This window comes from Loxodonta africana, chromosome 10 (genome assembly GCF_030014295.1).
Source record: "Loxodonta africana isolate mLoxAfr1 chromosome 10, mLoxAfr1.hap2, whole genome shotgun sequence".
Classification (NCBI taxonomy): Eukaryota; Metazoa; Chordata; class Mammalia; order Proboscidea; family Elephantidae; genus Loxodonta; species Loxodonta africana.
The window spans coordinates 29,871,923-29,884,695 of NC_087351.1; the positions used below are offsets into that span (position 1 = coordinate 29,871,923).

Below are 12,773 nucleotides of genomic sequence, written 5' to 3' on the forward strand. Positions count from 1 at the left end.
GTTCAGAATCCTCTCCCAAATTCCTATATCCACTATATTCAATTGTCACTTGACATCTCAACTTGTAATTTTAATAGACATCATGGGATAAGTGTAGAGTAGGGGAAGACTAGAAAGGTATACACTAAAACATAAACAACAGTAGGATGAAGGTCTTGTGTGTGTGTCTGCGTTTCTCTGTCCTATTTAGTAAAATTTTTATAATGAGAATGCAATACTTAAAAAAAACTTTTTATCTGGAAATAATTATAGATTTGCAGGGAGTTGCAAAGATAGTACAAAGAAATCATATGTAGCCTTTACCAAGTTTTCGCTAATGATTACATCTTATATAACTGTAGTTCAATATTAGAACCAGGAAATTGACATTAGCATAATGTACATGTGTGTAGTTCTATGTCATTTAATCACGTGTAGATTCGTGTAACCACCATGGCAATCAAAACACAGAACTGTTTTATTACCACAAAGATCTCCCTCTTGCTACCCTTTAGAGTTTCACATATATCCCTACCTTCCATCTTCCTAACCCCTGGCAACCACTAATGTTTTTCATGTTATATAAATTTAATCATATACTATGTGTGACTTTTTTTATATATATATATATTTTAGCATAACACTCTTGAGATCCATCCGTGTTGTTGAGTGTACCTATAGTCTATTCCTTTTTATTGCTGAGTGCTATCCCATGGAATGGATGTACCATAGTTTGTTTTACTGTTCGTCTATTGAAGGACATTTGAGTTGTTTCCAGTTTTTTACTATTATGAGTAAAATTGCTGTCAATATTTGTGTAAATGATTTTGTGTGGACATATGTTTTCGTTTCTCTGGGATAAATGCCCAGGAGTGATATTTCTGAGTTATATGGTAAAAGTATATTTAGTTTTTTAAAGAACATATCAAACTATTTTCTAGACTGGCTGCACCATTTTACATTAGCAATGTATGAGAAGTGCAGTTTCTCTGCGTCCTTGTTAGCATTTGGCATTAACCTACTTTTTTTTTTTAAAGCCATTCTAGTGATATTGCTACAAGTCTCCAGGTTTCTATCTCTGCAGCTCTCTCCTGTCCACACCGTGAACTCTAGCTGCCTTGGCCTCCTTGAACTTCCAGTTATATCTCCTCCACTCAGGGAGGCTGACAGACTCTGCCTGCCTTCCCCAACTGTGCTGCTGCCTGGAACTCTCTCTGGGGAGTAAGCTGGAACAATCACAGGACTCACCTCATTTGTTTACCATCTCTTAATGACCACTGTCCTTCATTGCCTGATGTCCAATGTCTTGGAAAGCTGTTGTTTCATATAATTCGTTTGTTTTTCTAGGAGTTTCAGGCAAAAACCAGCCACTGTGAATTATATCTTGACCAGAAGTGGAAGCCCATACCCTAGATTCAGTTACAATGAGAAATACCACTTATACTTAGAATCTAAGTCTTAGATGGTGGCTTAGTTTCCTAAGTGGGTGGCTTCCAAGAGCAGAAGTTTATTTTTTCACAGTTCAGGAGCCCAGAAGTCTGAATTGATGGCATTGGCAGGGCTCTAAGGGAAGATTTTACCTTGTCTCTTTCCGTTTCTGTAATCCCGTGGCCTTCTTGGTGTTCCTTGGCTTGTAGACTAATTTTCATATGCTGTGTGTGACTCTATTTCTGTGCCTTGTCCTCTTTTATAAGATGCTACTCAGAAGGGATTCAGGTTAGGACCCACTCTATTCCGGTATGATTTTGCTAACTCAGCTGATAACATCTCCACACTCACGAGTGCGGGGATTAGGACTTCAGCATATTGAGGACTCTATAATCCATAACAGATGGATTCATTGCCAATTTTTTCGTTAAAAAATGTCTGTTTTCTCTTTTTCTTTTGCTAACAAATTTTGCTTAACTAGAAGTTAGGAATTCTAAAATCAGCCCTGCAAACACGTTAATCGTTTTGAGTTGCTTTCTTCATTTTAAGATGATTAGTCAATTTCTATGAGCTTTAATTTCATCAGATGTTATCAGTGGAGTTGGCAGAGTCACCAGAGGATTCTTTATTCCCTCTCCATATTGCAAGTAGACCTCACCAGAATGAATGGGCAGAATGGACAAGAGAGAGGGATCCACAAGCAAACGGAGAGGCTGAAATGCAATAACTGCCTAGCATAAAGTAAGTGCTCGGTGTTGGTTATTATTATTATTACTGTAAATTATAAACATCAGCCTGGCAAAAGGTCAGCTTGATGGACTGCAGATCACAAAAGTGCCTCCTAGACTACCATTTAAAAACTCCTGCCTGAATGACTTCGGAAAACATCCTTCTAAAAAAAAAACCCAAAACCAAACCCACTGTCATCGAGTGGATTCTGACTCATAGTGAGTTTCCAGGGAGCAACTGGTGGATTTGAACTGTTGACTTTTTGGTTAGCAGCCAAGTTCTTAACCACTGTACCACCAGAGCTCCATCCTTGTAAAAGGCCTTGTTTATGTCTGGAGAGGATTTTTATTGTGCTTTGATAAGCTTCAGAGTGCTTTTAAAAAATGTTATCTCTTGATCTCAATTTTGGAAACTCTGGTGGTGTAGTGGTTAAGAACTATGGCTGCTAACCAAAAGATCTGCAGTTCAAATCAACCAGGTGCTCCTTGGAAACTGTATGAGGCAGTTCTCCTCTGTCGTATGGGGTCACTTACTATGAGTCGGAATTGGCTAGACAGCAACAGGTTTTTTTTTTTTTTAAGTCTCAATTTTAGCTAAAGAAGTGAACTTTAGAGTTAACATTGTAACCTAGCTCCCGGTTCTACGCACCCAGGCTACAGGGTAAATTATACCAATGATGATGAAAACAGCGTAGGACTGGACAACGTTTTGATTTGTTATGCGTAAGGTTGCCTTGAGTTGGGGCTGACTGGATGGTAACTAACAATGACAATAACAACAAGGCTAAATAATCAGATTTAGAAAATCTGGCTATTCTTTCGGGAATGTGATTATAGGCTGAGGGATGGAAAGAGGTGGTGGAGAATGGAGGGCTGGGGTAGACTTCATAGGTAAAGGTACGTGAAAATGCATGATTGACTCACCTCAGATCTTCAAATGAAGTCATGATATAGCTTTAAGATGGCAAAAAAAAAATCTGTGTTGGAGAGATGACCCAAATAAAGACCAGAGATCTTGACAGTCCAGAAATGACAGGAAAGAGTTAAAGGAAGTACAAGTGGAGAATACAAGGAAATGACTAGGTTTGAAATTCATGGGCAAGATCAGGCTGCTTGAAACCACAGGACAGTGGGTGTACCTCAGAAGTGGAACAACTGTTTGACAAAACAAAGCTGTCTAGTTTCCCAGACTGGAGACATTTCCTGTCTTAGATGTTTGGATCTGTCTGAATGCCCAAGTAGCCTTACTTCAAAGTGTTTGTGGGAGCAGAAATAAGAATGGGCTGAGTGTCTTTATTCAGTGCTAGACTTGGTTGGGTTAGAGGTGGGGAGTGGGAGGAAATGAGTCTGTGTTTAAGAGCACACAGACCACGAGGAGGTAGCCATTTTGCTGCAGACCAGATTCCAGTGGACTGCTCAGAGAGAAGGAAACCCTGGGAGAGAAGAGCTTGGGGAAGGAGAGGAAAGGAGAATCTTCGAAGCTACTTTGGTGTGTAGGTAAGTCACAGGGAGCACCATGGGAAGGTTTCTTCTACTCTTTAAAAAAAAAATTTTTTTTTTTAATAATTTCAACTTTACAAAAAGATGGCAAAAATAATACAAAGAACTGAATACTCTCTATTTGGACACATTAGTAAAAAAAACTTTTTACTACATTTGTTTCATCATTCTTTTTCCCTTTGTAAACACATACATATGTACACATATTCATATATTTATTTTCTGAACCATATAAAAATAGATTGCATACATTATGCTCCTTCACTCCTTAATACTTCAGAGTGCATTCCCAAAGAACAAAAACATTCTCGTAATTACTCTAAGTACAGTTTTCACATTCAGCACCTTAAACATTGATATAATACTTTTATCTAATCCACAGATTATATTGCTAATTTTTTCGAAAGTCTCAAAGATGTTCTTTATAGCATTTTCCCCCCCTGCTAGGGAAGAAGGATGAGGCTGGTCTAGCAGCACAAAAACACATGCTCTTTCCTCAGCCCTCATTAGGGTCTTTATTGGTAGGGTGGTCCCAGCAGGTCAATTGTTTGGATTTCTTTGGTTTATTCTCAGCAAGGAGTACCCAGGCACTAACAGCTTTTTAGTAGTAGAATGAATCTGGCATTACAAGATGTAGCTCTAGTAGGAGCCTGAGATGTGCAGTTTGACATATTCCCTCAGCTCAGCTTAGAAGTGAGACTGGACTATGGTACTTTTTCTATTTTTTTGATCTTTTGTGGGGAAGGTGAGTATCAAGGAAAGTAATAGATACTAGAATTAGTAAAAGTAAATTTGGGGTAAAAGCAGAGATGGTCTCTTACGGTAATTCTAGTCCTTTATTAAGAATAGGTGTTCTAGAAGAATTTCTCTCAAGGAAAGTGTGATAGTGTCCAGGGTTGTTTTAGCAACCATTCTCCTTGGTTATTTGGAACTAATTTCTGTTTAAGACTGAATCGGTGTTAACTTTCCTGACTCCGTATATGTGGACCAATTTCAGAACAGCTTCCCCTGGTCATCTTCCTGCTCTGCAGGATCCGCACCTTACTGCACAGCAACAGGAGTAGTGGTGAGGAGGGTTGGGAGAAATGGGAACAGAAAAAGAGAAAGGATCTCTGTCTTCAGAGGGGTGAAGTAACGTGGAGAAGGAAGAGAAGACCCCAGAGTTTTTGGGAGACTAGGATCTCTGTTGGAGTCAATTTTCATCCTCACCTCCTTTCTACCCTCTAGGAACAATGAAGCTGACTCTGGTGCCGATCTTTTTCATGCTGCTGCTGCTGCTGCTGGGCCTAGGGATGGGCCTGGGCCTGGGACTTCACATGGCCGCAGCAGTCCTGGAGGATAGTGATCAGCCACTGAATGAGTTTTGGGCCAGTGACTCCCAGGACAAGGCTGAGGCTGATGAAGAGGGAGAGGGCACCCGAACCACAGAAACTCTGGTGCTTAGCGACCAAGGACTAGTACAACCTGGTTGGCAACCAGAAGGCACCATCTTCAATGAAGATGAGGTTGGGGACAAGATGCTCAGGGCTGATGTTCTCTCTCAGAGCAGCAAAGACTACCTTAGGTATGACCTGCTCTCCAGGGAATGCAATGCCATGATGGCCCACAAGATGAAGAAGCACAACCAAACCTGCATAACCCAGTACACGTTTCTCCATGAGGATGAAGACACAGTCAAGGCTGTCTGTAACAGTCCAGTCATTGCCTGTGAGCTCAAAGGGGGCAAGTGTCACAAAAGCACCCGCCCCTTCAATTTAACACACTGCAAGTTATCCAAACCAGGGCAGGTCACTCCTCACTGCAATTACCTAACTTTCATTTTTGAAAAGTATATCCTTATAACCTGCAATGACACGAAGCCCCAGTTATCCCCTGGACAGTGAAGCAACTCATCCTTTTCCTCCTCTTCGCCTTCTTCTCTTCCTCCTCCCCTTCCTCTTAGCTATTCTGCAGAGAAGGTGCTGGGAAGAGGGGCTGGCCTACTCTTTATCACTCTCCCCTGAAAATATAATTCTTCTTTGCCCTAGGAGCCACCCAATTTGCATTTTGTCCCTGGGATTAGAGGTGTGAGAATAGGGTCTTGATGGCCAATCTCCCTAGGTCTCTGTTTTTCTGTCCCTTACTCCTGGAAAGGTATAAAGAAAGGGCTGCTCTGGTCCCTGCTGTGGTCCTGGTCAGCAGTCTGTTCCCTGGTCTGAGTTTGTTTTTGACTGTGAACTGGCAGAGTTAAACACCTCCTTTACTAATATCCAGGGCCCTGGTGACACAGTGGAGTCCCTGTGGCTTAGTGGCTAAGCATTTGGCTGCTAATCAAAAGGTTGGCAGTTTGAATCCACCAGCTGCTCCTTGGGAACCCTACGGAGCAGACAGCAGCAGGTTTGGTTTTTTACCAGTGTCTTCTCTTGCTACCCCACCCTGAGCCTCCAGGCAATTACTCAGGCCTCCTGGGCTCTGCCCATCTGCTGTGGATTCAATTAAAGTGATTCTATCTCTGGCTGCAACTGGAGAACCATATGGATCAGGTTTCTCTCCCAAAGCTGGGAAAAATATAGGGGCCTTGGTCTGAGGCTCTGATGTCAAGGTGCTGTGGTAGTGCAGACCGAGATAGCACATGTGCTGGGGCAAGGACAGCGCTCTGTTTTCTTGACCTAGTGGACATCTGCCTCTAGTGAAAGCAGAAGGACACAGCCTTCTCTCACACAAAAACTTTGTTTACAACCCTTCACTGAGGTCACAAGCTCATTCCTAGGAGAGTCTGTACTAGGTTGGTCTTCTCTTGTTTCTCCCAAGACTCACTGGTTACAGTGTTTGTTGTTACTTTTTATAATTGCCAGCTGGCTCTTCTCCATCCGTGGTCATTTTTGCGTTTTATCTATGACAGTGAATTGAAAGATCTTCTCTGGGCCTCTGGTCTGAGTCTTAGCCTTAGTGTTACATTGTTATAGTATCAGTCTTTATTTTCTCTACTCCCCTGTCCTCTCATAGCCTTTTCCCCTATATCCTTCTCCTTTCTTCCCCTATCTTCTCAACTCTGTCCTCTGTGTGCCTTTGGCTCCTTTTTTTTCTAACCTTTTCTCTTTCCTCCCAGCTTTTGCTACATGCCTTTCTTTATTCCTTTGCTTTTTTCCCCCTCTTGGCTCTGTTCTCCTTTTCTTCTATCTGTGTTCTCCTTTCTCTTTCACTGGATACTTTCAGAAATTCTTTCAGGCATTCTTTCACTTATTTTATACTAGGTAGGCAGGCGCTGATCCTATAGTCAAAGATTTCTGGTGTAGGGGGTTGGAAGGAGGGTGGATCAGGAGAGTAAGGAACAGAGACAACCATTTTTCCAAATTAGGTCAGGAAATCGAAATAGCGCTCAATGGATATGGAGTGAATGGGATTGGAGGAAGTCTTTCCCTTTGATGTTTGCCAGGGCGCTGAAGAACAAAGAAGTTGGTGACAGAAAAATTTCTGCAAGCAAAGGATTGAATCTACTCAGACAGGGGAAATGAATGACCTCAGCCTATTTCTTCTGAATTCAGATCTGTCAAGAAATAGTGTAGCTGGACGTGTGTGTGGGTGGGGGTGGGGTGAGGGAGTCTGAGGAAATGGCTGAAAGCATTCTTGTATGACTTGCTTTTGGGAATTCCTCTCCCCAGGGTTTTTCTCTACTTCACCCTCCTAGAGAGTGACAGACCCAAGAGTCAAACTAAAACCTAACCAAACCAAACCCATTGCCGTCAAGTTAATTAATTCTGACTCATAACAACCCTGTAGAGCAGAGTAGAACTGCCCCATAGGGCTTCTAAGGAGCACCTGGTGGATTTGAACTGCCAGCCCTTTGGTTAGCAGTTGTAGCTCTTAACTGCTATACCACCAGGGTTTCCCCGAGAGTCAGGGACATACATAAATGGGAGATTGAAGGGGAGAAAAGTTATGGTTTACTCTGACCTGGCTTTTACTTTCTTGTTCTTTCCTCATTAGTCTATTTCTCATTGTCTTTCACCTTTCCTGTTCTTGCAGGTCGGTACAGCACTTAAATGTGTTGCCCCCAGTAACCTCCCACACCCCTTTGACTTGACATTGCCCTTTACACTTTTGACTCACTTCTCACAATGACTTCTTACAATAGTGATGTTGGACAGGAAGTGTGCCTGCATTTGTGGGCTGCCCTGAGGTTTTAAAGTTGGGTGGAGGAGTGGGGCGAGGTGAGGACAGTCACAAGGCTGATTCCTACTCTTTGTGAGGGAAAACCCCTCTCTGATCATTTAAACGGTTCAAAGAGCAAACAGAAGATAGATTATGTAAAGCTGGGGGTAAGGGGAGGGAAGAACAGTGAGGTGAGGAGAGAGGAAAGAAGAGTAGGCGTCAGAGAAAATCAGCCAGGCTAGGAATTTATCTGGTAGGGAAACCAAGGGCATTAGGAATAAGAGTAGTATGTGAAAAGGCTAAGTCTGACTTCATCTTAACCAAAGTCAAAGGATCCTTTATGTGGGATGAACTATTAAGAGGCTGGGACTGGCTAGGAGCTGAAGCCCATATTCTTTTATTAGCACATGAGGCTACGTTATCTCACAGGTCCCTACTAGCTTCTCTCACTTAGGGTTCACTCACTGTCCAATGAGTACTCCCCTCTCCCATTTTCAGTCTCCACTTTGGACAAATCTTGGTGGTAGGGCTTTCATCTCACCCAAGTCAGGAACCAATTTACAAAATACACTGTGGACCCCTAGTGGCTTGAGCAGAAAGATACAGCTTTCATGGCTGATGTGACATGGCAATGACAAGGCGTTGTGGGACACCTCACCCACCACAACACACCCCAGGAACTGGAAATTAATTCATTAGAAGGAATCTAAATTCCCCGCCCCCGCCCAAACCAAACCAAACAATTAAAAAAAAAAAAAAACCCGGAAGGAGGGAGTGTGCTGTCACATTGTAGGGAGTGCAACTAGTGTCACATGACAGTATGTGTATAATATTTTACATGAGAGATTGGCATGAACTGTGAACTTTCACCAAGGGTACCATAAAAGAAACAAAAAAACCCAAGCCCGTTGTCGCGAGTGGATTCCGACTCACAAAAGGAATCACTCACAGCCCAAATTCTGCCTCACTCGTGAAGCTTTCACCAGCTCTTTCAGTCCCAGTGTAACTTCTTCGCACTTCCAGTGTGGGTCCTTCAGTCCATAATAACAGATCCCTGGGTTGATCTTAATCTGTGCGAGATGAAGCACACTCATTCTTGGCCTGAATGAGCACTGCTCTTTTCCCTCCGCCCAAGGGGACCTAGCCTAGCCTCCTGGCTGGTAGCAGAGTGTGGAAGGCCAGAGTGCAGTCAGTAGTGAAAGAGATCACATTGTAGGAATGGAGTGATTACAGCCTGAAGAGTTCAAGAGAAGACATGACCGGAAGACGTGTTGTTTTATGTTTTCCCAATTTCCGGAATGGCAAATCACACACGACCAGAAAATAAATTATCATTCACATTTTCCTGCATACTCTGGGTAAGAATTCCATTTGTGGTCATCTTCAACAATGTAAAATAACAACCATTTGAGGGGGTACTTGAGAGCCAAATATTCATGGGCAGCACAGTGGATGATTCAACATCATGAGGTAACCAGCATTACCTAATTGACGCTAGGGAACTGCAGAGACAAGAAAATCTGTATTGCTTCAATCCAAACACGTTCTGTACAGCCATGGCATTGTTGCTACCTTTTTCTTGTGATAAAAAAACCTTGTGATGGGAGATATAAAATGATAAAGATGATGAATAAATGGTTTTTTAGACCTATATAGGAAGAGATGGTGATGAATACTACAAAGAATATACATGTGCACTTATTGGACGATAAACAAATATCTTTTCTATATCCATTATTTTAAATCTTCATCAATAAATCACTATGCTTCACTTGGACCCATGAATTTTGCAAAACATTTTAAATCAAATTGTTTATATAAGTAGGGCTCCTGTCCTGCACACCCCTCAAACTTTTTTTTTTGGCCAGGGCCATGTAGTCCCTAAGGGCAGCCCTGCATTTGGCCATATCCATGGTAATCGGCTGTGTTTCATGTCCTTGTCTTGCTCTTGACATGGACTATCTTCCTTGGATCCCTTAAGGGCTTACTCTTCCCAGACAGAGAAGACTGAACTCGACTTCTTCAGTCCTTCTGCCTCTCAAGGTGGTGAAGCTATAATATCTGGCAGAGACTCATTCCTGGTGGGAGCAAAAGTAACTCAAAGGGACGGAGTTGATGCTATTTTCAGCCACACTTTGATTTCGTATGTGATTTGCTTCATGTTCCTGCCTCTGTAACCTGTACCCTACCCACTGACCTGCGCTTTCGCTCCTCTTCACATTTGCAGAGCAGACTCCAATTAGTATCCAGAAAGTTATTCAGGCCGTAGAGGTGCCACCTCCAGGAGCAGCTGGGCTGGTACTTCACTAGAAATACAGTTCAGTAACCAGGTAAAGGTTGGATTTAAGGAAAGAATAAAGGGAACAGGAAGATGGTGGTTTAAGCTAAAAGAAAGGGACACCAAGGGAAAGTTGAGTGTCATCTAGAGGCATAACAGGGCATTACCTATTTATACAGGATTTCAGGAGGCAATGGAAGGCCCCACTGTCTGAAAATGCCAGTCCTCCATCACCAGCTCGAGGCTAGCATTTGAACTGTATCCCTAGAAACTTATTGTATATTCCCATACACAAGAATATAAAATTATTAACTTCAGAGAATGAGTGGGATTTCCAGCACTTTCATAAAGTGATAACAAGAAAGGCATAATCAGAATAACATTCATTCCATTAACATTTTTGCATGAGTTTGATGCTCTGCTAATTACTGGGTGTAAAACAAAACAAAACAAAACAAAACAAAAAACCCCAAATCAGTTGCTGTGGAGTTGATTCTGACTCATGGCAACCCTGTGTCCAGAGTAGAACTGTGCTCCATAGCGTTTCCACTGACTTGGTTTTTGGAAGTAGATCGTCAGGCTTTTCTTTGGAAGAGCCTCTGGGTGAACGCAAACCTCCAACCTTTTGATTAACAGCCAAGTGTGTTAATATTTGCAGCACCCAGAGATTCCATACACTAATTAACTAAAAAAACAAAACAAAACCCAGTGTCAAGTCAATTCCGACCCACAGCAACCCTATAGGACAGAGTAGAGCTGCCCCATAGGGTTTCCAAGGAGGAGCTGGTGGATTCAAACTTTTTGGTTGGCAGCCATAGCTCTTAGCCACTGCACCACCAGAGCTCCAGATACTAATTAGAGGCTATTAAAATTTTATCCTCTAGTCCTTGAATTGTGACGTTTGCTTTCACTTCATGTTTTGTTAAGTGCAGTCTGCAAAGAGATTTTGAGGCAATTTAGTATGTGAAGAGAATGGGCTTTGTAAACAGAACTAATTCTGGAGGCTTGGGCAAATTAATTTTGCCTTATTATAAAGATAACGCAATGTTGTTAAAAGACTATATATCTCTATCTGTATATCCAGGATATGTATGTAAGTGTTGAATTTATGGTAGCTCTCAATTTTCTTCTTTTGTGTATTCACTGCTCCAAAATAACAACTCTCTAACGTCTGCAACGGAGCCCTGGTGGTGCAGTGGTTAAAACTTCGGCTGCTAACCAAAAAGTGGGCAGTTTGAATCCACCAGCTGCTCCTTGGAAACCCTATGGGGGCAGTTCTACTCTGTCCTATAAGGTCCCTGTAGGTGGGCATCAACTCCACAGTCAATGGTTTTTTTTTTTTTTAACATCTTCAAATGTGCAAGATATACCACAAGATGGCGCCAGTGCACTAGTCTCAGGATTGAACTGTGAAGTGGGTGCTTGACTCTAGAATTAGTTCTCTTTGACTTAAAAAAAAAAAAACTCATATAAACATTTATTTAATTAAACATACAGAAAAGAATAAAAACAATGTATGTCCACCAATATTAAAAAAAATGTTAGTGTTTGGCCTTATTTCAGATTTTTTTTATTCTTTATTTTTAAAATAAATAACGTGATGCAGCTGCAGCTAAAATTATTCTCCCATTCCACTCTCCTTATTCCCCCGAAGGAATTACTAAAGGCAGTGTAACCGAACCAGGGTTCTTGTTCTGTCCTATTAGCCTACGGAAATAAGACAGAGGCCACACCACCAGTTGTAAGGGAAACAGAAAGTGGAAATTTATTGTCAGCACAGACAAGGAGCAACGTTGGGGTCCAGCGACCGTAAGGCCACGTGCTCGCTTTCTGAGGGGTCTGGGGAGCTTTCTATTTCCAATGGGTTCCAGGGGTTGGGTTTGGTGCCCCGAACTCTCAGCCATGTCTACATTTGGAGGTCAGGATATTGGATCATGTCGGTGATGCTGGGGTCCAAGGACAGATTGAGCTCACAGCTCTTCAGGTCCTGCGCATGCATGCGCCAAAATCTTGGTTTACTCATGCGCAGGATTCTGGTGCCAAATTCAAACTGCGGTTAGGGCCAGGCGTGGTCTGGCCAAACCGCAGTTAGAAGCTGTGGCTTGGCCAGCTGCGACAGGGGCGGGGAACCTCCGTGGAGTGGGGTAGGTCTCGGCAGAGGCATCAGTAGGAAGAAAGGCCTGGAGATCTATTTCCGAAAATCAGCCAGTGAAAACCCTATGGATCAAAGCAGTCCCGATCTGCAACCTATCATGGGAATGGTGCAGGACTGGTTGTTCCCTTGTACATGGGGCGGCCGTGGATGGGGGCAACTTAGTAGCAGCTAACAACAACAACTGCTACTACTAAAGGGATGTTGGTGAGCATTCTTCCTGTGGATATTTTTATACATTTTTTTTTTTTACCATAATATGTATACATATAATATGTGTGATTATTAAGGTTGTGTGTCAACTTGGTTGGGCCATAATTCTCAGTGGTTCAGTGGTTATGGTGCAGTTTGGCAGCCATGTAATGATGTAATCACTTCTGTGATGAGATCTGATGTAATGTGATCATATCCATGATGGGATCTGCCGTGAGTAGCCAATCAGTTGAAAGCGAGCTCCCTTGGGAGTGTGGCCTGCATCCAATATATGTGGACTTTCTGGCAAAGCTAGCTGGCTTTTGCTCTGCTCTGGATCCTGCATTCAGGTCATCAGCATCTGACTTCCAGCTCTTGGGACTTG

The 12,773-nt window shown here is 42.5% G+C and overlaps 1 protein-coding gene across 1 annotated transcript; it reads left to right on the forward strand.

The window, feature by feature from the left end:
- Window positions 1–2,512: 2,512 nt before the first annotated feature.
- On the forward strand, window positions 2,513–8,533 carry RNASE10 (ribonuclease A family member 10 (inactive)). Its single transcript, XM_023540657.2, has 2 exons — window positions 2,513–3,632; window positions 4,863–8,533. The coding sequence occupies exon 2, from the start codon at window positions 4,868–4,870 to the stop codon at window positions 5,516–5,518; it is 651 nt and encodes a 216-aa protein (XP_023396425.1). The 5' UTR covers window positions 2,513–3,632; window positions 4,863–4,867; the 3' UTR covers window positions 5,519–8,533.
- The last annotated feature ends 4,240 nt before the right edge of the window (window positions 8,534–12,773 follow it).

What these genes read in the sequence shown, in the direction of transcription:
- RNASE10 (XM_023540657.2), top strand. Translation starts at nt 4,868, where the DNA reads ATGAAGCTGACTCTGGTGCCGATCTTTTTCATGCTGCTGCTGCTGCTG.